At 35.6% G+C, this 24650-nt stretch overlaps 1 protein-coding gene and 1 long non-coding RNA gene across 2 annotated transcripts in view; one reads left to right on the top strand and one right to left on the bottom strand.

The window, feature by feature from the left end:
- The window catches only part of LOC148651138 (uncharacterized), a 102414-nt gene that overhangs the window by 60955 nt on the left and 16809 nt on the right, over positions 1 to 24650 (bottom strand). Inside the window, exon 2 of the long non-coding RNA XR_015925670.1 lies at positions 3652 to 3774. This is a non-coding gene — a long non-coding RNA (uncharacterized LOC148651138). The remainder of the gene's footprint in view (positions 1 to 3651; positions 3775 to 24650) is intronic.
- adamts16 (ADAM metallopeptidase with thrombospondin type 1 motif, 16) overlaps positions 1 to 24650 on the top strand; it is a 73949-nt gene that overhangs the window by 42031 nt on the left and 7268 nt on the right. The window contains exons 11-18 of the mRNA XM_088601047.1: positions 671 to 766; positions 2092 to 2240; positions 3588 to 3760; positions 4063 to 4193; positions 4934 to 5057; positions 5477 to 5721; positions 8461 to 8599; positions 9854 to 9980. Coding sequence (XP_088457173.1) covers positions 671 to 766; positions 2092 to 2240; positions 3588 to 3760; positions 4063 to 4193; positions 4934 to 5057; positions 5477 to 5721; positions 8461 to 8599; positions 9854 to 9980 — 1184 coding nt within the window. The remainder of the gene's footprint in view (positions 1 to 670; positions 767 to 2091; positions 2241 to 3587; positions 3761 to 4062; positions 4194 to 4933; positions 5058 to 5476; positions 5722 to 8460; positions 8600 to 9853; positions 9981 to 24650) is intronic.

Raw genomic sequence — 24650 nt, forward strand, 5'->3', positions numbered from 1 at the left:
TCCACAATATGTGTGAGGTCAATGTAGTTGTAAGTGTCCTGCCATTCAAGATTTACCAGAAGAAGTCAAGGACTCTGTTCAAAGCACCTATACAGAATGAATCTAGCTGTGTATTTCATTGTAAAAGTCAGAGACAAACGTTTATAACAATAAGATTAAGAAAAAAAATGTTGTCACTACTATGGCCAAGAAACTGATTCAATTAGTTTATGTCTTTACAAGGTTGGCCTGAAGAAAGGCAGTTTTTATTGCCACTTAGTTTTAGGCCTGCAGCGGTACTGTAAGTGCCTGATGGTCTGTATGATCAGCACATTTATAAGCTTCAGCACAAATACTTTTTGGTGCCATTTCAGACATTTGCTCACAGTAAGACAAAAGTATAACTGGTAGTTGAATTGCGGTTTAAACCATCCATTCGTGCAACCAGTACAGGCAAACACACAAACAGGTACACCAAAAGGCAGAATCAACACCAGGACACTGAAGCTGCAAGGCAAAAGCACTAATGACCATGTTCTCCCACGCTGTTTAATAATTCTATAATGATGTGTTTTAATATACATCAACAGAAGTAATTATGTTTGTTTGTTTGTTTGTTTGTTTGTTTGTTTGTTTGTTTGTTTGTTTGTTTGTTTGTTTGTTTGTTTGTTTGTTTGTTTTAATTGTGCAGGATATTTGTAAAGCTTTGTGGTGCCATCGGATTGGCAGGAAATGCGAGACCAAGTTCATGCCTGCAGCTGAAGGCACAGCCTGTGGGCCTGAGCTGGTGAGAGGAAATTTTTGGACATCCTGAAGATAAACTTAATTTCAAGCTCTTGTTTGTTCTTATAGTCATTTATTTTGCTTTTGGTTAAAGGAATGATTAAAAGCTCTAATTATACTGATTGTACTATAGTGTACTTCTCAGTACAATGGAGAGGATCATGTACTGTACATCATAAAGATCATTGGGATCTATATGTCTGTATTATTATTACTATTATAATATATATTAATGTTACTGCCTTTTCATTACACTAGACAGAATGTTTTATATACAATAGATAGCAAAATATGTTTGTAATATACTGCAAATTATGTGTTCTGTCTGTGGTTTTTTGCTGTTTGCATTTTTATTACCATAACTAGAACTATAGGAAAACAGCTACTGAAAATGCTTCTTAATTTTAAATGAAAGGAAAGAACAAAGTGAACTAAAGTATACCATTGTTACACCTGGTTAAGTTTTCAGAAATCAGCTTTCTTTCCACGTTTGGGTCTAAAAATGCAAGATGACTGTTTGACGCAATGTTTGATATCTGACTCCTAGCTTAATCCTTCCTGACCCCTGTTCAACCCAAAGTGCTTAAGTAATGACATACCCTTACAGAAATTACCAACAACCTGTTTTCAGGCAAAGTAAATTAAGTACAGTAGTACAACATGCAGTTAATTATATTATAGCATGTTCTGCTATAACATGATATTTGCTTTTTAAGGAAATTTCACAATACAGAAATGTTTTATAAAAAACTGTTTAGAGTGCTAATAACATTCATTAAGTGAATAAACAACGAAAAATAAAAACAATGCCTTAACATGATGTAGCCATATGTGTTTGTCTTGTTAAGAAAGAGAACATATACTGTATGGCAGTGGAGGATTAAGTGGAAAATAACATTCTGTTTATTATGTGTAAAGGTCACAACAAAAGTATTTTAACCATCTCATTATCTGATTGTTTACATCTGTATAACAGGATGTTAAAGAAAATTCTATGCCAAAAATTGATCATTTTTTATCAATTACTGTACATACTAGAAAAATAGAATTTTATATAACGTTAAAGGGTGGAGAGGAGAATCATCAGAAAGACACTCAGCATTTCCGGAAATATTATAAATAATAATAAAATACAACAGTTTTGCCTCAAATGAAAAAGACTTTAAAGTATTAATTATATTCTGTCCACTTCCTTGTAGTTTTCCTTGTGTAGTCAGCCCAGTTAGTAGAACATTAATGTATACTGTGCTGAATTTTTCAGTGTTATGATGTTATGTATAAGAGTCCAGTTTAAATCAGTTTGTATGTAAGATAGTATTTTATTTTTAGTGGTGTCGCCGTGGCCAGTGTGTGAAGTATGGAGATGAAGGCCCCCAGCCTGTGCATGGTCTTTGGTCAGACTGGTCACCTTGGTCTGGGTGCTCTAGAAGCTGTGGAATAGGAGTCACCTATCGGGAGAGACAGTGCACGAATCCAAGGTAACACCTTTCTTCCAGCAAGCAATGGGCACAGGCAAGGCGCACACTGGACAGGAGGCCAGTCTATCGCAGGGCACACACGACACAAACATGCACACACTCACACCAGGGCCACTTTTCCCAGAAAGTAATACTGGTATGGCTCTAGACTGTGGGAGGAGGTCCATGAAACCCATAGAAACTCCATGTAGATACTGTAGCAGTCCAGGTCTGGAATTAAACCCAGGATCCCAGTGCTTCAAGGCACCAATGCACCACCACTCCGTCCTGTCTCATGACATTATATGCAATTTTACTTTTATAATGGCAAACCTTTTTAAATGTTGTTCATATGATTTTTGAAGTACAAAACTTTAAACTAAATGTGATGGCTGAATGTGACTGATAGACGTTGTTTTGTTTTTTCACCAACGACTTTGAGACACCTAAGATGCTTTCTTATGCATAAAATTCAAAATAGAATTGTTAGCATTTTACAATATTTTGGTTTTGCTGTTGTTCATTGTATTCCTGGCCTGTGATGCCAAGATCTTGTCAAACATCACATTAAATTAGTTACAAATGGAACCCAGCAGGAGGTTAATTTGTGTCTTATTAGAGGGATTGAAATTGGCCTTGCAAGGGATTTAGAGCTTGAGTGCCTCAGGATACACACCTGCAGAAGTTTCTTCCTACCCAACAATTAACTGTGAAAGCCATTTGGATGTCAAAAACCTGGGAAACAAGCATTTCCTTTATGTCAGATGGACCATAGATGGTCACAAAATGCCTAGTGATAATAAATAAAGATTGAGCAATGAGTTAAGATATTGATATTTTTTTCTGAATGCTAAATTAAGCCTAATTCCTGCAACCAAAAACATTTACTTCAGATTATCCATACCCTTTGCATAAATTATATTTGTTAACTGTTGATTGTAATTTCTGTGGTACTTCCTTTCCTTCACTTTTACGGTAGTCCTTACAGAAGCTCCAACAGGAAATCTCAAATCCAAGACAAAATGGTTGTTTTATATTGGATAGGCAGTGAACACAAGAGGCCGCTGGCAAATAATAAAATAATTGACACAACTAGAATCTGTGACTGATGAATGGAAGCCTTAATTTTCATCTCTGCCTTGTCGTGTGAAGAATCACTATTTCAGACAATTATGAGAGGGCAAGTGTACTTTTTGGATTACAGAGTAAGCGTTGTGATGTTTAATGGGTGACCTGACTCACAACTGATCTTGCAGCATGAGGATCAATATCCTTAAATGGTGAGGACCAACCTGGAACACCACTTCGACATGATTTCGAAAAAACCTTCAGAGCAGTGTTTTTGATTGTTCTTACTCTTTCAACCAGGCCAATGTATGGAGGAAAGTTCTGTGAAGGTTCTTCTCGTGCATACAAGCTTTGCAATACTCACCCCTGCCCTCCAGGTAGTGTTGACTTCCGAGCCCAACAGTGTGCCGAGTACAACAGCCAGCAGTTCAGAGGCTGGTACTACAAGTGGAAACCGTATGCTCGTGTTGAAGGTAGGTATTCTTTCCTAATGGTGAAATGAAACAAAAGCAAACTGTCACCATAATTAAAAAAACAACTTTAATGTTAGAGCTTTATTTATGTACAAATTATAGATACTGTATATTGTTATGTTTTTCAAATGGATTAAGGGTTTTTGCTTGAAATGTTTTATTCTAGGAGCATCATCATAGCATAAGACAATAAATTGTTTCAAGCAATGTTTTGTTAACATTTTATTCTTCTAGGATCCTTTGTTACTTTGTATGATATACTAAACAGCATGCTTATTGTTTATTTCTTTTGTTAACCACAGAACATGATATATGCAAACTGTACTGCTATGCAGAGGGCTTTGACTTCTTCTTTGCCCTCTCCAGTAAAGTTAAAGATGGAACTTTGTGCTCACAGGACAGTTCCAATGTGTGCATTGATGGAATTTGTGAGGTAACCATGTATATAAAGATATCATATTGTATATAATTGTCAGTTTTGGTTGTCCAATGAGAGAAATTCAATATTATCCACACTCCATTTGTATTTCATTAGCATCTGTGGAAACTCCCATGTTGTAAAAGATAAGATTTGGGTGTTGGGATGTAATTTTGTTTAGCAAGAATTTTTAAGATGTTTTGGGGTGGAATATACTGTATAGTTTATACCTAAACTATGTAATAAATTAATGCTGTGAATGGTAATAAAAAGTAAGAATTAAGTAATAGTGAAGAACCATATGGTATAGTGCTCTAAAAAGCTCATATAGAGTAATCTATAACTACAGAACTTTACATTTCAGACACAAAATATATAAAAAGGTGTCAGTAAACACTGTATCGAAGTATACACTCTGTTTTATGTCTAGGGAAAATATTAGCAAACGATGGTAAATAAATTTCTTCATCTGCTTCTTAACTGTTTTAATTGACTCCAGTTATTTCTCTAAATTTCTAACTTCAATGTAATTGTTTTTGACTAAACCATATAATAAGGCAGTTTATGTTAACTTTATTTGTAAGTGACAATTTCTGCTGAAATGAAGTGTAGACTCATTCCATAGCATGACCGCAGGAGGGAATATATCTGTTTCTGACCTCCAAAAGGTGTTCTTTTAAAGAAATGTGATTTTTTTGTCATGATACCTTTAATATGATGAATACTATATATGGCTAATTTTATTTTCCTTTTAGCGAGTTGGATGTGACCAGGTATTGGGTTCTACTGCAGTTGCAGATGCTTGTGGGATTTGTAAAGGGAATAACTCAACTTGCAAAATCTACAAAGGCCAATACAACAAACAGCACTATACGAATCGTATGTATCCAGGGTTAGATTATGTCTCTTTCTTTGTATTATTCTGCCAATAAGATGTGAATTTGAACTTGGAATTTCAGAACTTTATATAATAAATCCATTTGTGGATAAATAAATAAATCCATACATGGAGAATGTTCTCTGCATCATGTCAGTCAAGAAAAGCAACCTGCAATGATACTCAGTGTTTTTAATATCTTTGTTGCTAAGTTCTAGGTTTAAAATGAAAGGAGTACTATACTAATTGAACTGTGCTGTTCAGTCTTTACCAGACATCTTCGGAATGATAAATTAATGAAGGACTGATTTCTTGACAATTACTTTGCAATATCTAATATTATTATGTTTTGACAAATCTAACATTAGATAAACTGATGAATTTGCTAACATTTTATCATGTTTTGTACTTGCTTTAACAGAGTATTACAGTGTTGTAGTAATTCCAGCTGGTGCCCGGAGTATTCGTGTGCATGAGTTAAACAGCTCCAATTCCTACCTATCAGTTAGAAACTCTAATCGGAAATACTACCTCAATGGACACTGGACTGTTGACTGGCCTGGCAGGCACTCATTTGCCGGCACGATGTTTGATTACAAAAGGCCCTATAATCGCCCGGAGAGCCTCACTGCTACAGGACCCACAAATGAGACATTAGTAATTGAGGTAACTTTTATTTAAATTTAAAAATTTACTGACAATCAAGACAAAACAGAAATATGCCTTTAATTTTTTTTTAACAAGGACTTTAAATGAGAACATAGTGTTTGGTTGTATTAGATACTGTACCTCAGAAATGTAACTACAAATTGATTCTCCTTTTCAAAAATAATCAATAACAAACTCCATGCAATCATAGTTTTCCAAAATAGAAATCATTGAAAAGCTGGAAAATGTCAAGTGACCGTTTCCTTTTATACTTAATCATTTTGAATTTTCTTCAGTTTATAATGTAATACATTTCACTCTTTTAATGGTAACCATTTGTAGAAGCAAGATCTGCTTAGTATCGAGGTAATCTTTTATGCATCTTGTGTAATATTAAAATATTACTCAGTCCTTATCACATAACTTGGCTACCTCCAAAAATAATAATAATGGAAACATTTGTAAAAGACACGAGACTCTGCAGAGCTAGCTCAGTAATCAGGAATTTATCAAAAACAGCCCTCTGCTTAACACACATAAAGTTTGCCCTATGTGAAATTTGAATTGCATGAGCTTTGTTCATTTCTCTGAGAAGTCTCTTGATATTAATTAAGGTGATTGAAACTCATTGTTGCTTTTTTACATTTTTTCCCCCAAAGCATGTTTACATGTTGTCTGTAATTTCCTTAAAATTGAATCACTTTAACTTGCACTGTTATCACAGTAGAAACCAGTATATTCTTAACTGAGGATTTTAGGACAACAATATCCAACCAAAGAAATATTTAACTAAAGTTATTCTCTTTCCATTGTCTGTTTTATTGTAATTTACATTCTATCCTCTGTAGTGCAATCATATTATCTGCTACAGATGTTAACAGTAATTAACTTTATGTATATGAAACTGTCAGTTTTTCAGGATACTTTTGATTGCACTTTAGTGATGAAAAAGGTTCCCCAAAAAAACAGGATGAGATTTTTTTAATCTCTATGATGTTTTATTTCACATATCCTGTTTTTTAGTAATCTATTAAAGTAAGTAATGAGAGATACTCTAGAGACTACAGTATTTTAAATATTGTGAGTTAAAATAATCAACTTTCAAGTACTTGGTTAACTCGGCTAATGTCTTGCTATTACATTTGAACCTATTATCTGTTTCGTCGCTCACCAATGTCTACATGAGGAGGAATGCTTGTTTTTGTGAGCTTACACTTCAGAATTACGAAATACAGTATCTGATTTATAGCCTTGAAACATGCTTGAAGACATGTGTTGTGTTTCATTCTTTTCCTGACTAGAAAAATGTCGCCAACACCATTGTGATCACTGATGATATTTAGCAGATCAAGATTCAGGAGGTCTGTATGCAATACATAATAGTGATTAAAAGCTAAGTATGTTTTGGAATTTTGCCAAAATCATTAAATGATGTAATTGATGTATTCATACAAACTAATAACATACTGTAAAAGAACTTAAAACAATGTCTTACGTTGCCAAGCTGAAGGAACTGAACCATTTTAATCCTGCATAGAGAAGACAACAAGTTGACCTGAAACAAGTTTTCAAAATTCTCAAAGGCACTGACACAGCCAACGCAGTGGATGTCTTCAGAATCAACAGTGAAACACAAAGCATACTGTATTTAGGACACAAGTGGAAACTACATTAACACGCATTTAAAACTGAAAACAGGAGTATGGAAAGCAACAGGTTGAGGGTGTGTACAACAAGCTACCCAAACATGTTGTTTAAATACTCTGACTTCGTTCCAGAAACATATCTATGAGATCTTTAGATCAATAAGCTATTAACTATCAAATGGACTGAATGCCCTCCTCTCTTTGGTAACCATTCTTATGATCTTATATTATCTTTTACACTTTTGCAACAATATTGTTGTTGTTTTTTTACTTTATTTTGCCTGAGACTGAGTCAGGACTCAGTACTTCTATGCTTTGACATTGCCACGCAGTTCTCTTCATAAATCATGTGGAATACTGTGACCTCTGACAGGGCATGCATTTCAGACCCCCCCCCCCCCAACAAAGGCTCCCTGTAGACAGTAGAAAATGGCATAATTTAAAATAGAACATGCTAATTGCAAACTTAGATTTACTGTGTTTGCACCAGAAATAATGAGTCTTACCAATTTTGATAAAATTTCTTCCATTTTATTTAAATGACTGTTTACAATTTATGATTATTTGTTCATCTAACAGTATACTTTCATTTAACAAATGAAGAAGTTATATTATGAATGCAATGGAGTGTAATTTGTGACAATGGAATAGTGCAGTCCACAACAGAGGAAAAGAACCATAGAGTATATGGTTCTCTAAGAAACAGGGAAAAGGAATTCACTACTTTGGGGGATGCAGTTAACTTTGTTGTTTAATGCAAATGTCTCAAGCCATATCTTTACATTTGCAAAAAAACTGAAGCCTTCAAGTTCTTTAAGTTTCACTTGAATGAAACATATTTATGTAACACCTGCAAAAAAGCAAATGTGTTGGTGGTAAATTCTGATGTTAGAGTGATATCATTTTGTTTACAAAGCTGCTGGCAGTTTGAAAATGTCACTTTACTTTTTCAGTGTAACAGAGGTTTATCTAGTATCGGTATCATATCCCCAAGGGTTGATTTAATTAATAATTCAGCTTTTGTATCATGTAAAGAAACACTGTAATTGATGCTGAAAGTACATTTGAAAGAACCTCTTAAATTGAAAAAACTGAATCTTTTCTTTTCCAGATCCTCCTTCAAGGCAGAAACCCTGGTGTACACTGGGAATACACACTTAGAAAACCAGATCTTGACAAGAAGATGGCTGCGAAACACAATTATACCTGGGCCATCATTCGTTCCCAGTGCACAGTATCCTGTGGAGGAGGTAGCCTATTTGACTTAAACATGAAAATACATTTGCAGTTGCTGTTATAGTTCTGCTGATCAAAGATTACAGAAAAAAGTTTTTCTCTGAAAATTGACTATAGTGGGTTTAACCTGCATATCTCATCTGAAAGAAACTCTGCAGATCCTCTTCAGAAATAAGACTAAAGCTGAAATGTCAGTAGAACTAAACAGGCTGAAATTATAGGTTAAATTCAAGATTTATGGAATGTGTGCTCTCTTTTGAACCCTTTGTCATACCTAAAGAGGCAAGGAGTTGCAAAAAAATTGTAAATGGAAATGATCTGTAATTAGTGTAGTATTCTGTTGTTCATAAGTGTAAAGTGCAAAAGTTCCCATCGTTACCTGTTAAAATAGACTTTGACCTCTTTTTCTTTCTACACAGAAGGCTATAATTAGGGTTCCTTAGGAATATTTTAAGTTGCCTGAGGTAAAACAGCACAGCTTGAACAAAGCTGATTTTGTCAAATGCTTTTGGCCTGCAGGTCATAGACTTCCAGACAACCCAGCTTGTAGACAACACCTTGTAGACCAAACTTTTGCTTAGATAAAGTATTTATTGCTTTTAAAATAATGAAGAAAAGTGAGCCGTTTCCATCATGTGCTTAGGCACCTTAGGCACATCCAGAATATTTGACCTACTGTATAAATAGAGTGTTTTAGAGGAACAGCACAGAAATATATATATAATATAATATTCTGAACCCATGTTTTCTTCTCAACCTGCAGAGGAACCCTTATCCTTATGAATCTGGTAGTAGTAGACTTATTCTAACATTCAGAGAAACTTATAACATATTATTGTACCTTACAAGGTACAGTATATTTGATCAAACTAGGAATGATAGATTAAGGGACTGGAAGTAAATACTGTACTTACAATCTGGTTTTGGTCACAGGTCTCATGGCCTAGTATGTTTAATATATATTAACTAATAGCTAGTTAGCAAGCTGAGAATGTAATGAAGGAACATTTCCTGCTTCATCTGATCTACTGTATATGTTAGAAAATAGATTATATTTTTGTTAATTTATTCTACAATGTTACATGTTTCTTTTTGGGAATTTTCCTGTAGTCAAATTGTAAACATAAATTTTGTAGCTCAGATAAACTGCTCGAAACACTCATTTGAAGGTAAAACTATAATCCAGTATGACATGTATTTATTAACTACTCTTCCATGTGGAGCCTGCATTGATGTTTTTTCATGTTGTCTTTTGTTGTTCTTTGCAGGTCAAATGACCACAAAATCAGCATGTTACAGGGATCTACATATCCAAGTGAACAGCTCCTTCTGCAATTCCAGGTCTCGACCCTTCACAGGACTCGTTTCCTGTAATACTCAAGCCTGCCCCCCCAGGTAAGGAGGTAGTATGTTAAACCGTGTCTGCCTATTGAAAAGTGGAACTCTTTGTATTGAACCCTTAGAAACAGATATAATTTCTTTCATGTATTTTAATTGGGGTCCAAGGCATAGCAACATTTCTTGGTTATGGTTTGTATGCATTAAATATTTTATGTGTACCTCTAGATATAGCAAAATAAATACAAAATAATAGTTTAACCCTCCTCTAAATCCTAAGCCATGAAATACAATTATTATTTTATTATATTACTGTTTGTTTTAGTCAAAATTTGAGTCATTGAATAATCTCAGTTAACATCTGTGCTCTGTCTCTTTAATTTCTCTTGAGCATGGACTTGGAAAAATCAGACAGCATGCATTTCTGAATATGGAATGTATGATGGAGTGGGTAGTCTGTTACTGAAGACAGATAAAATACTACTTTTGTAGTATTTCAAAACCACATTAAAGACCTAATTAATGCCTCCACAAAGTTATAAAAGAAATAAGAAAATGAATGTCATAAAAAATCAAATTTCTGTTTGTAATTTTAAAAACCTAAATACCATGAGTCTGTAGCATTTTTTTTCTGAACTGAGATTTTAAAGCTACTTGGATTCAGCAGACATAAGCACTCTAGAGTCTCTCCCATAACCTGTCTGTTTTGAATAGATCTAAATTTTCCTGGCACAAATAATAATTGTATTCATATTATGGGTATTTACACATTGCTAGGTAGACTGGAAACAATGAAAAAGATACAAGTTAACCATGGAAATTAAACTTGTGACTTTTAATGCAATCAAGGATATTGAATGAGAATAAGCAAGAAGATTAATAAACCTATAGGTTTCTGACTGTCTGAAGACCTCATAAGTGCTGTGTTCTTGGTTCCGCTGTGACATGAGCTAGGGCAGTCCATCAACGGTCCAAGTGTATGAGATGAAATTCTGTAAATTTATAGAACACTGTAGGTGTTGAATTACTGTTTGAAATTAAGGTCATCAGATTAACCAAATCCCTCCAGGCACCAAATCTCAGCAGGGCATCAGAATGGACTAGAGTTTTGCTGTCTCTCAAAGCCAGTTATTAAAAAATAATCTCTCTATATCCCAGTCACTTTGTTTTATAGATTTCCCTGTGTGCAGTAATAAAAGGTGACATGGGGAGATACTAAAGCAAAGTCAAAGTCTTGATTTCTACAGAAAAGCACCTCCAACACCATCTTCTACATGTTAGTGCCTATATCACCTGCCCAGCCCTAGTATCCTTGTGTCCCACACATCGTGGATTGGGCACACAATTATTACAGTACATGTTTTGGTAACAAAGGCTTTATCAGGGGTTCTGCCAGGGTTGCTTTTATTGTCTTTACATCCTGCAACACTTCTTCCAGACTGGATCAGTGATGTGATAGTTACGTGACCAAAATACATTAGTTTTAGTTCTCTGAAGAAGGATGCAAGAGCCATCTCCCCCCTTGATAGCGATGACACAGCTGGGTGACTTCTTTTGATCAGGCAGTGGAGAACAGAGTTAGAATCTGACAGAGAAGTCAGATTGTCTTTTTCTTACCACCTGCTGTTTGCAAGCTTTTGTTCTTGGCAGATAGGGAGTTCTGCATTGCCAAAGTGACACGAGGTGGTGCCACACGCGACCTTGAATAACACTGTTTCATTGTTTATATCCAGCAGCATGTGCAGTGAAAGGCCTCACATTGACTCTGCCAGCCACATACCTTTCTTCCTGTTACTCCACTATCACTCCAGCCATTCATTCCCACCACCATCTGGACCAGATACACTCCCCACAGTGGAGTTCCATTTGGTGGTGAGCTGGATCTCTGCTGTTGGGTTCTGGTGGCACAGGGTGGGATACTGGGGGAAGCGGACTGCATCTGTGTTGCAGAGGCTAGGAATGTGTTGCTAGCAAGTTGAGAGGCCACTCTTTGCCTCACTGCTTAAGGCCAGGGTCTCATACTGGTGAATTTGTTATATGTACCTAATGCCACAACTGGGAACAGTACAATAACATCTCACTAGGGCATTCAGGTCTCATAAATCTACCGTAGACCAGATTCCAGCAGTACTACCCATATTACCCAGTACTACACATTCTACCCAGTACTACCTGATGAATGACTTGTGCACAACCGACGCTATGGAGCTTAATGCAAAATGGTATCATGAAGAACCCATAAACACAATAGCACTTGTCAAGGGTCGCTTTAGTTGTTATAGTTGGCTGCATACTTATGCATCTACAGTATGTGAATCCCTGCAAATATTTGTAAAGGATGATTAATTTCTTATAAATGCATTTGTTGATGACAAAGCAAGGTAAACTATAAAAGGTTTAATGAGATCTGTGTAAGGACACATTATTGTTTTGGGTAGCAGCAACATAGTCAGCTTTTGTATGATCGCTAATACAGTATGATAACATTTGTATAACAATGGGGTCTTGGAAACATTCCAGATATCAGAACAACAGTATTTATCTCTGATTAAAACAGATATTGTGTTGTATAGAAAGAAAAATGCTTATCTTTTGGAGGTAATTTTTTAAATACACTTTTGGCAGTTTATCAAACATGCAACATGAATTAAAAATGATATTACTTAGTTTTAAGGCAAGGCTTAACTACAATTAAATGAAAGTTTAATTGATTTAGTAAAGCTTAATTTTTGTAGAGCCTAGTATCTGAGACAGCACAGGAATGGGACCCTGAAGGACACAGGAGGAGGCCTGATACTATTTCAGTTAATAGGTTCCCTGGGCAATACAGGCTGGCTTCGCAGTCACATGATATCAAAATAAAATATGTTATGACTAATATCACTTCAGCAACAAAAATATTAAGTATTACACTGTTTGTATTTTTAAAGCAATACTTTATAAGATCTTTTAATATTTATTTTTTTTGTTATTAAATCAGCATTCTCTCAATCCTTATCTTTCTTTATCGAAACTTTTGAGACTGATTCTGGATAGCTTTAAGGATAATCCCCATGTCCAGAGATTCAGGAATGTAACAAGAATGTACTAATCACAGTTGTGTCCACAAGTGCTTTGCTTGGTAATTTGATGTCTGTTAGGAACAACTATAAACAAACTTCATAATGTTTGTACCCTCTGGGTGAAGTGAAACAGAGGTTAAAACTCATCTCTCATGGACTCTGGCGGTGGTAAGATGCTTTTATTCGTGACTGTGTTTGCAAATTCTTTCATGTATTTTTAAGCAATAAGACAAAACAGTGCGACAACAGGTTATCGTACTGGTGACAAATGTAAATGCATCTTACCTCTAGACCACCTTAGGTTTATCTTATTTTTCTTGTCTAACTTTCAAAAACTGCCTTTTGAAACTATAACCTAACTTTTGAAACAATAAACTTTCCACCATCACAGTGCACAGTGCAAAACATGGGCAGAAGGATTTTGGGGTTTTGGTGCATTTAGTTGAATTAATCTAATGGAAATATAACCTGTACAATCATGACTAAATACAGCATGTTCTTTAGTTCTAGCAAAGATACTGTTGCGGGGGTGCAAAAGGGTCATGCTGAGTGTGAGAACATTCCACAAACTCAATCACATGAGTCCAAAAGGCCAAAGTACAATATATTTTACAGTGATGTTGTATATTGCAGAAGATGTATAGTATCTTGAAGATTCATTTGTAGCTGCTGCTTTTACATGAAACACAGAAATAAATAATTATTCGCCATGTTCAGCACAAATGAATTACAAGTTAGTGTTTTATGTTATTTGAATAAAAAACATGAATTTAACACTGGCAAATAAAAGCACACAGAAAGTATATTTTGCAAAGCTGTTTGAAAAATCATCTTGACTCACCCACATAGGGATCCTTTAAGAAATGGATGGATCCAGTGGTTAGATATGGGACACAACTAATTTCTGATAGTGTAGGCTGGAAGCCCAATGCATTTCCTTACTTCTGTTTTGTTTCCAAGCTGTAGCAGAACTGGCACAACAAAATTGTGGTCAATATGACTCAAAATGTTATTTTCTTCAGCATTTACTTTTATGGAGCTCAAAGGTTTGCATATGTTTAGAAATGTATGTTTCATTTCTTTGTGTAGTGTAATGTGTAGAGGTCTGTATCTATTTTTTCTAAGTTGAATGTTTTAAGAGCAGTATTAAATTAACATACAGGTGGTGGAATGTAATTGCTATTATGACATTATTAACTTTGAAACTTTCCTTACATATAATTTCTCATGCAAATGTTATATTTAACAAAAGATAAATGTATAATCTACTGAACACAGTTTGGCAGTTCGATCATTTTGGTGCAGTATCTAGAGGCATCAAGCATTGAAAAATCATTACATCATGGAAATAGGTACTACCTCATATATAGATCCTTAAATCATTCATTTGCCAGTTTGTATGATCAGAGAAAGACATTAAAGTACTACCCTAAACATCCAGACGGCAACTGGGCCATAAGCTGTATTTGATACGCTTGGTGGCGTTCCAGCATACTCTGTGATGTTTGGCAGCTCCTAAACATTAAATCAGTTAAAGGGTATAAGGTGTCCTTCCTTCCTTTCACATTTATATAGGTTCTATATTTACTGTAATGAGTAACTTACATATTTTGTTTTATTATCATGTCCAGACCAAATAGGCTAATTATTTTTTTTCATATTAAAGGTTTGCTGTAGTGTTTGTTTCCTTGTAGCACTTTGTTTCCTGCTGCACACTTGACAAAGTTATTATTATGGTCACTACAATAATGCCATTGGTACTGGTCTAGGTGAATTTGCATTACATCAGCAGTCATCTTGACTCTATTTGATTAAATTCAATTTAGGTTTACCCTTTTTTATGTATTCTAGATCTGTGTGAATGACCATACCTTTCTTTCATTAACAAATTATGTTTTGAGCTTGTATTGTCATTTATATTGTTTGTATGTACAGTACAATTTTAAATGTGTGAGTTTCTTGTGTTTCAATACGATTAGATCTAAAACCGTAAATAACGTGATACAGCCAGATTTCAGGTCTCCAGCAGTCTGGTCAGCTCATGCTTTCTACTGTATGGTACAAAAAGGACTTGGTAATTAAGTAGTTAAAGCATTTTGGGTAAATGAGTAAATAATTTAAAGTCATAGACACAATTTTTGCATGTGCTACAATCCTACACTGATTAAACACATATGGAAAGTACTATAACATTTGGGAAAGTTTGTGGAACAAATAAATAATGGGCCAGCAGCAGCAAAAAGATTGATTTTCCTATTAAATATACTTTTTCTAGCATCTATGTCCATATTTCATATCCAGAGCTTTTTCATTTATTGCAGTAAATCTTAGATATGGCGAGCCTAAATATTTTTCTCTGCGTTCCCTGGGAAATGGGTTCATTTTCTGACCGTCTTCTAACTCAAAGAGGCAATGATATAGTGATTGTTCATCGTTAAGTAGACTGGAAAAGATCTGCTTATGATTTAGAGGCTTGTTCATTATTTAACTATGATTACTAACCCATAAAGCTAACCTTCAATGCTAAAACTGGCATTCAAAATATTTTATAGCTCACTATCTACATTATCTCAATATTAATACAGACACCAGTAATAATAATGGGTGAACAAATATGTTGTCTTTGAAGAAAACCCTGTTCTTCATTTAGGGTAATCATTGGAATTAAATATTTTTAATGGCTGTACTATAAATGATTACATAGTGATACACATAACAGCAAGCATTAGTCATTAATACATACTGGTTAGTTAAACTGTACTTAATAAGAACATAGGAATTATTACAAATGACAAATAAGAAGAGCCCATTTGTCCCATTTAGCTTACTAGCCCATTTAGGTAGTGGCTAATTGATTCAAGAATTTCATCCAGCAGTTTCTTGGAAGAGGCCAAGATATTAGCTTTAACAGCTTGGCTGGGTTGCTGGTTATGCTTTTTTGTGAACCTTTTTTTTTGCTCATTTTAAATTTTAAATAAACACAAAAAATCCACATCTCTCTAAACCCTTCACTTACTCCTCACTGCATTCATTCCTGTCTATGAATTCCTAGCAAAGGGTTCCTAAACTGAAGTTAGACATAGAAGTAAGCAACAAAAAGGATTGGAGATCCTTATACTGTACATAAGCTCTAGATAGGACAGAATCCTGTGAAACAAAGGGAGGTAATAAAGAGTCTCCCAGCACAGTGCCAACATTTATTTTGCTATGGGGAGCCAACCAGCCAGCCAACCAGATACATTTCTCCTGCTGCAAGACATCAAGACTGGACTTATAATTTAACAAAGGATACTAGGTGAGAGTACTGAATAAAAATAAAAATAGTGGGCTAATAAGAGGAAACCTGTTTTTAAAACATAATTATATCTGGACTCTACCAAAATATTAAAAAAGGTGCATATATTGCCCCATGAACAGAGCATACACAGATTAGGGACAATCATATGAAGGTCATATGAGTGATCAAGTACACTGTGAAGAAAATATAAGACATTTGATTATTTGGATTTTTCAAAGCTTAATGTATTTGATCCCAAACACTGTTTCAATTTGTAACATTCAAATCCATTTACAAATAATGAATTCCTTGAATTTATACGCTGTACCACTATTATTCATCACCAAAGGGCAGCTCTGAGCTGGGTGATATGCGGCAGCCATTACATACCAGAATCTGTGCCATAGGATCCATAATGAGTGAGTAGTCAGGTCCTTTGTTTAACCTGTCATCTGAAGGACAGCATCTTCATACTGGTCACCATACTGGGTTGTTGGTTTGGAACTTCCGATCCATATGGGAAGAAGTACTAAGTCAAACCCTCCTGCCCTTAGCTACAGAAAATGTTGATATGATATTATCCATGTCCAAAGATTGGTAGACTTGGTTCTCAGTGGAAGTCTGCACCAGTCCTGTCAATGCCTCTGTGACATTATTGATCTAAGAAGAATTTTTATGGGCTTTAAGTGGGAAAAACTCTTTCAACTGAGGCAATAGAGATGGGGAGGAGGAGTCACAGGGCAATAGTCAAGTTGGCATAAAGGTTCAGCACATTCCCTCTATTTTATTTTAGTGGTATATACACAATGATTTTGGATTTTTTCCCCCAAATAAGCTCACTCATGACCGGATCAAATTTGGTCATAAGTTTGACATGCTCAAGGAAGTTTTCACTATGCAATTCTTCGAGTTTTTCTGAATGCCCAGAGAAGAGAGGAGGCTTGATTGCATTCAACCAAATGACTTGCATTAGCAACAAAACAGACTTCCAGTATCTTTGTTCAAGTGATAACATTTCCTAGCCTTATATTATCAATTGCTGTGCCTGTAGTTAGGTAATCAATCTAACCTGTAGCTTGTGTCAGCTATCCATGTTTGTTATGTGCACTCTGTAACCTTTGTGGTCATTTAAGAGATGATAAAGGTGTTTCCGCATACAAAAGTCTTCCCTGGACAAACTGTTCTCTTTCCCAAAATCTCTACAGCAAAAACAAAATACTTAATCAGTAGACTAAGAATAAACTATCCATGTCCAAGTGATTTTCTCGCCCTTTTTGATTGTCATTTTATAATGGTCTCTGCTGAATCTCAGTAGACACTCTCAGTAGTGGTAGGATCATTATTTTGAGGGAAATCCATGTCTGTTATCTGGACTGGCCCTCGTCTTACAATGTCACGATCTGCGTTGCCTATGTCTTGAAGCCAAAGTGCCAGGTTGCCTGAGAATACCCGAACATGTGATTGAGTAGATTCAGATGTGCTCACTGTTGCAGCAGTGCCACCCACATCTGGAGGTACAAGGCCATCTAAAAAGCTTGTTTGCGTCACAGGCAGTTGCTTTCTCTGTAGTAACAGTTTTGTTGCTGGTAGGTTCAGACAATGCTTCTGCCGCAGCATTATACTCAATAGGAACAGTGAAGCAGTATGGCGATGATGTTTTTTATTCTCCCTCTATGGCTGCAATAGGCCTAACGTTACTGCTGCTCCTCTCAGTGGTTTCAACCACTTGCTGTACACCTGCCAGCACTGCTGCTTCATTCTTGTAATAACAGTAATCATAATAATAATAATTCTTAGAACCTCTGAATATGGTATTGTATGAGCAAATACTGAAGGAGAATGTCAGAAAATTCATTTGTCAGCTTAAGCTGAGCCACAGGTAGGTCATGAGGCAAACAGTTCTACAACAGAATAGCTGAAGAAAATTAATTTTCACATTTTGGATTGGCCAAGTCAAAGTCCGGATCTAAACCCTATTGAAATGGTGTGGCAGGACCCGAAATGAGTTATTTATACACTGAAATGTCACCGATAACCAGTTGCAGGAATTCAAACATATTTCATGTGTTATGAGGTTATTAAATTTTCCTTTATTAATCATGTTATCTCCATCTTTTACGAAGACTTTCCTGATGATCTAATTACATTTTAGGTCTAAAATATGCAAGAATGTGAACCAAGCTTTTTCTTGGCACATACTTGCGTCTAGCACAGTGGTCTCAGCAGGAGAAAGGCAATGTAACTGAAGGTATTGGAAAAACCTCACACAATCTTCTCTATTAGTTTAGATATCTGAACTGTACAATGTAGAATAAAAAGGGAAATTTGGAGTTTATCTGCACAGAATACGACATTAAATCCTGTGCTGTTTTAATAGAAAGAACATCGGCAAGATGTTTAGCAACGTTGTTAAAGAGGCTCGGAGCACGAAGGAGGTTATGTGAGCTGCCATTAAGCTATAAATTCTGACGTAAAGAATTAGCATTAGAAAAACTGTCTTGTTGAGCTTGTACTGAAAAAGCCAACATGATTTCTGATTCAGTCATTTTCTTAAGATTAGGTTCATTCATTTGTTACACAATAAGACTATGAGGCAAATACTGTGAACTCTTGACTGAATCCTTTGGAAATGTGAGGTTCATTGTTTAACTCATGGTTAAACTCCGAAACCTCTCCAATTTAGCCTGAAAGTTTTTTTCACAACATTCAAGTTTGTGATTCTGTTGTATTCAAACATCAGAAGGTGGCATGAAGATACAGTATGTCAGTATGTCAGTACATACAGTACTGTATCTGCAGACACTGAAAGCCACACAGTATTGTCTTCCATAAAAGAGGACAAGGAGACAAAATATACAAAATTGCATTATGGTTTATACTGTAGGTACAGTAGGTAGGTCCCTTTTCAGGCCAAAAAGGCCCATGGGAAATGGGGGGCAAGAGCCACCATTTTTCTTGACCATCCGACACTGGAAGTGGAGGTGATGTGGTCAGCATCACACTCCAGCCAGCCTATTACCCCCGGAAGGATTAATCCCCGGTACTCATTTGGAAAGCAGGCTGAGTGGACCTGGGAGCCATTTGGAAGGAATTAAAGCAAACTACATCGTTTGCCCCTGCCTGGGATTGAACCCAAGACCTTCGGGTCAGGAGCTAGACACCCTTGCCTTCTGTGCTACCACGGCTCCATTTATTATGGTTTATGCCTACCCAAAAAATGTTAGTTGGTCAGGTAAGTAAAAACGTGCTATTGAACTATCATACCACATAAAGTATACAGTTTCCCACTGGACAGAGATTGGTCTTTCCTCTCCTTTGATTTCAATTTGTCAAGTTTGTATTATGAGAGTCTTCATGTCCTCACCCAGAAACACATCAGGGTGATCTCACTGAGTTTCCCCGCCAATTTGGTTAAGAAATTAAATAAATATTTGTTTTTAAATATGATAGTCTTCCTAGTTTGTTACCTACCTTACCTGAGTATACAAATTTGGAACTCCCTTTTGTATACAATTAAAGCCTCTTTTATTTTGTTCTTTGCAGAAGGAAAGGCTACTGCAAACTGTAGTAATACTTACGAGCAAATCAAGAAATATATGTTGTTAAGGTTGAGACTCTGGTATCATGGCAACATCTATTTTTTTCTTAGGAAATCTAAACAGCTAGCACACTAGGTATGTGAATTCTGCATGCATGCATTCCAGGACAAAATAGAAATATTAGTCATGGATATCAGAAACCAAACTGAGTGTCAAAAGGGAATAAATAATGTCTTGAGTGAATAAAGAATACACAGCAGCTGCTAAATGAAAATGGAGTGACACTATAACAGATTCAGAAATGACATCCTTAACCTTGGACTTTCACATGCATGGTGGGTAGCAGAAGGTATTGGGGTACCACACAACCACTTTCAAAACTCAAAAATGTACTCAGCTAAATACTGTTGTTAAGTATGTTTCCAAATAGTGCAGGATTTAATTAAGAATGTAAACATGCATAAATGTTTTTTGTTGTGTCAGTAACATAACTATTCTGCTCCTCCAGCTATTCCTGCTACTGCAATAACAAGTTGTATAATACAATGAAGTACCATCTATAGTGGCTCTGCGCCTCTTTTTGAAATTTGAAACTCTTTAACAATCTGGCAATTGAACGACAATACTTGTCCGAGTTGTCAGTGGAGCACCTGTACTGACACCCTAGCCAAGTAAACAATTAGAATTGAACTGCTTTTTCCCTTAGTCAATAGCCATCAGAAAAAACAAAATCAAAAGCATGGCATGTTAAAACTGCATTTCTAAATAATTTAAGAAGACATACAAGAGAGTCAAGTGTCACTTTGCTAGAAATAACACATTTTGAAGAGTATTAAAATAGATAAGATCTTACTTCACAATGATAACTACCATTCTACAAAACCTCTGAGCTGACACCATTCTGAAAGTAATTCATAATAGGGAAATGCTGCAAAAAAGAAAAAAAAGAGGAAAAAATACAGTATGTGTGATCTTGCTTATAAACACAGTTATAACAAGGAAATGCGGTGGAGAACATTAATATTTTTAATCAATATAATGAACTTCCCGTTTTTCTTCACTGAGGTAAACAGCAAACACTACTCCCCAAGAAGGACCAAGAACCATGGGGTGCAACAAAAATGCCAGCCTCTCTCCATAATTTCCTCGTTCATAAAAATACGTCTCATTCGGGAAATCACTGGGATGTAATCTGGGTAAAACTGCAGCACATAACCCTCACCCTTTCTTTCTAAAGCGGTTGTTTGTCAGTGTATCAGAGAAAAGTGAAAATAAACACTTCAGGTTTGTCAGCAATTCCAGAGAAGTCCTCATCATAGACACTGTGTGAAGTCCCCAATGACCAGTACTGTTCCATCAAAGCTGAAGACCACACAAGCATTGTTTTTCACAAGGATCCCACTCCATCTTCCTCGGGTCTCTCTAGTAGACACCCGGTGTGAGTGTTGTGTTGATGGGTGTGGTCTTGCAGCTTAGTAAACTTGCATTCCAAACTGTATGGACTGTGTGAGTATTCAGTGTCTTTTTCTGGTCCCAAAAACAAAGTCCATTTTCAGGATCAACTGCTGAACAGTTGATGTGTGAGAGCTTTCACAAGGAGAGCTCTCGAGTGTGTGAGCAAAATGGGCTTTTTAGCTAATTCATGAGTCAAATTAGAATTCTTTCAAATTAATGATGCCTTACTAGTGCATTGTACAATTGTATACATGCATTGAAATTGTCAACATAAAGACCTTAGTCTTTTTCACAGGTCATTGTGTTCCATCTTTGTATAATGGACATACAGTACACCATTATTGAACTGTTATTAAACCTGGCAAGTAATAATTAGAATTTCTAGCAAATTAACTTATTCAAAATGCCTATTTCTGTGACTCTTGTCTATATTGTACAAAATTCCCTTGCCAACAATTATAAATTGTTGTGCTGTGATGAGTAGCAGCCAGATTACAACATTGATGCTTAATGTATGTCCTATTCTGCTAAATAAAAAAATGAATACCTTGCAAAAAGAAATTAAAGGAGGATGAGACTAGATGTAATACCATCAACTCTGCATTTAGACCAATGAAGAGCCTTGAGAACAGACCGAATAGATTTTTTCTAGTTTTAGCGTTCCAGACGATTGATGCCCTACTGTAAAGAACTGTGAAGTTTATGTTCTGTAAAAGTGCTGATAGGCATGCTTTGGTTGTCAGAGTGGGAGAAGAAACAGGGGAAGGTTGGATTTACAGTATGAGGATCCTTTATTTTAACTATTTTCAGTAGCACAAGCCAGCTAGCTGTCATCAACCTGCTCAAGCTCTGATCTCCAGCGCTAGACCTGGAGTCAGCCTCCATGCCTGTTGATTGCCAACAGTATCAGGAACCCGGGGCCAGAAGTCTGTACTAAAAGCATTCATCAGACAGCAAAGAAACGTGATCATTAGGTCAGCATCCCTTTAGTTAGTCTGTTTACAAGTTTTCTAATAATACATCATGTATTTCCTATCCTGGAATACAGTGACATGATTAAATAATGGTTAGGTAACAGATATGCTTACTTACTATTTATTAGTGCCAGTGTGATTTAGGTAAATGTGGCTCTAGAAAGACACATGCAGTGCCTCATGTTTGTTTTGGCCTACTACTGTACATACATGTCTTTACTTTCATGTTAAAGAGTAGGAATATATTGGTTGAGTTTATCTAGATACACAAAAAGGTGTTCAATTAAGCACTGTAATGTTTCAAACATAATGCACACACTGGGTGAAATGATTCAGCCACAAACGGGTATAGTCATTTTTTTTTGATTATTTTCATCCAATGCACATCCATCCCCTGAATTTGGCATTTTACAGTCCTAATAAATGTAACTGAATATGGATTTCTAAACTAAATCCATAATTCCATTGTATAACTGCTTCTAAAGTTAATTCAGGGTTACAAGGCAAGGCAGGGTAAACCCCGGATGGGACACCAGTCCATAGCAGGCCAGACACACACACTCACAACTATAGCCAATTTTCCCAGAACCCAATGAACCTACCTGTACGTTTTTGGACCGTGGGAGGTAACCCACATAAACAGAGAGAGAACATTCAAACTCCACAAAGACAGCACCCCATGTCCAGGATTGAACCCAGGGCCTCAGCAGTGCTAATCACTGTGCCAATGTGCTCCCCTTCTAAACTAAATTCATATTAAGTAGAGTTGCACATACATTATATTGATATTCAAGTAGTATATGTAGCAGCTATTTGGAATGTATTTCAGCATCTTATTGTAACACACAGTAGTATTGCTGAATGTTAGTGTCAGGTGGGAAAGCATGTTGTCTTGCACAAAAAGTGCATTTGTGTGTTATAGAGTACAAAGAAATTAACTTGTTAACCCAATACATATTTTCACAGGTTACAAGACAAAATGAGACGATCATACATTGTCATAGTTCTATTTTATAGTGTTGTATTCTAAATGTTCAAGAACAAAAGGCACAAAAAACTCACATTTTTAGTCAGAGACATTGAAACCTTGGATACATTGCAAAGCTTGGATAACTTCATATTTTTAGAATGAAATGCCAAAGACCTAGCAGTTGAAAAAATATTCAGTAAGTATATCAACATTTACTCAAGAAGTTTTTTTTTTAATCAAACAGATAAGTAGTATTTAATTAAATTTCATACCAGTGCTATTTCTAAGGTTTGCTTTAGGCTTTTCTCATGGTTTATATTATTCTGGTGATTTTTTTTAACTTGGTTGTTTTAGGTAGATAACATAGGGAAATATCTTTGCTGGACTAAAACTGACCACCATCCCAGTTTCTGTTTTGTTAACCCTCTTTTTATCTATTTAAAGTTCCTTTTTCAGTCAGACATTTGGTAAATGATTTAAATAAAATAAGGATAATTATTTAAGAAAATAATTTATCAGATTTGTCTTCTAAATAGAAATTCAGCAGTACACTTCTACTGTAACTACACATATCTTTGTTTTGCAATCTCTATTTCCAGTATTTAATTTGCCTTTTAAAAGCAAATAATTGAAATGAAATCTAGCCAATATTTCAGGGTCCCAAGAGCTGTTAGAAATGTGTAGAAAAGGTTCTTTATCCTATACTCCATACAAGTACTAAACACAAGTTGTTAATGATATTTTGTTTGTACCCTGTATTTGTATTATGATCAGTTTGAATATCTGCTTTTATGTCTGATGTGTTTGTCTTTAAAGTTGGTTGATGAATTGAATGTTGTGTATTTCAATTAATTGTATTGTTAGTAATGGGGCAAACCTAAGACAAACTTCCACTTTTAGTGGACAATAAAGTTAATCTAATCTAATTTGTTTAAGAGATTATTTATTTAACGATGATGACCTGGAGAGTGTCCACCTATACAGTAGGGAACAATTAAAGACAAATTCCTTGATCAAGTGTAATAACAGCACATCAGACATAAAAGCATACTGTACATTGACAGATCCACCTGGGATTTAAACCTACAACTCATCAGTCAGGAGTCAAGAGTCTCAACCACTACTCCACACTCTCATTTAATGCCAGTACATTTTTATAGCACTGGAGCCTTCAGCATGTCAAATGCCTAATGACTATGGCTGGCTGGTGTACTGAAGGTGCATGTCTGCAAGCTATCTTTCTCGTATTTCATAGAACTTGTACTGTAGCTGCTAATGAAAATCGCAAATTTGATGTTACAACAATTAAAAGAATTGTCCATTTTAAATTTTAAAAATATTGCTATGCTCTCTCTGAGTAAAATAGGAATAATTCCTTAGTAAATTTTCTTTGCAAGATATACTGTTTATTGTCATTACTAGTTTATTTTTTTATGTGACCACTTTAAAA

This window comes from Lepisosteus platostomus, chromosome 12 (genome assembly GCF_059453375.1).
Source record: "Lepisosteus platostomus isolate fLepPlt1 chromosome 12, fLepPlt1.hap1, whole genome shotgun sequence".
Taxonomy (NCBI): Eukaryota; Metazoa; Chordata; class Actinopteri; order Semionotiformes; family Lepisosteidae; genus Lepisosteus; species Lepisosteus platostomus.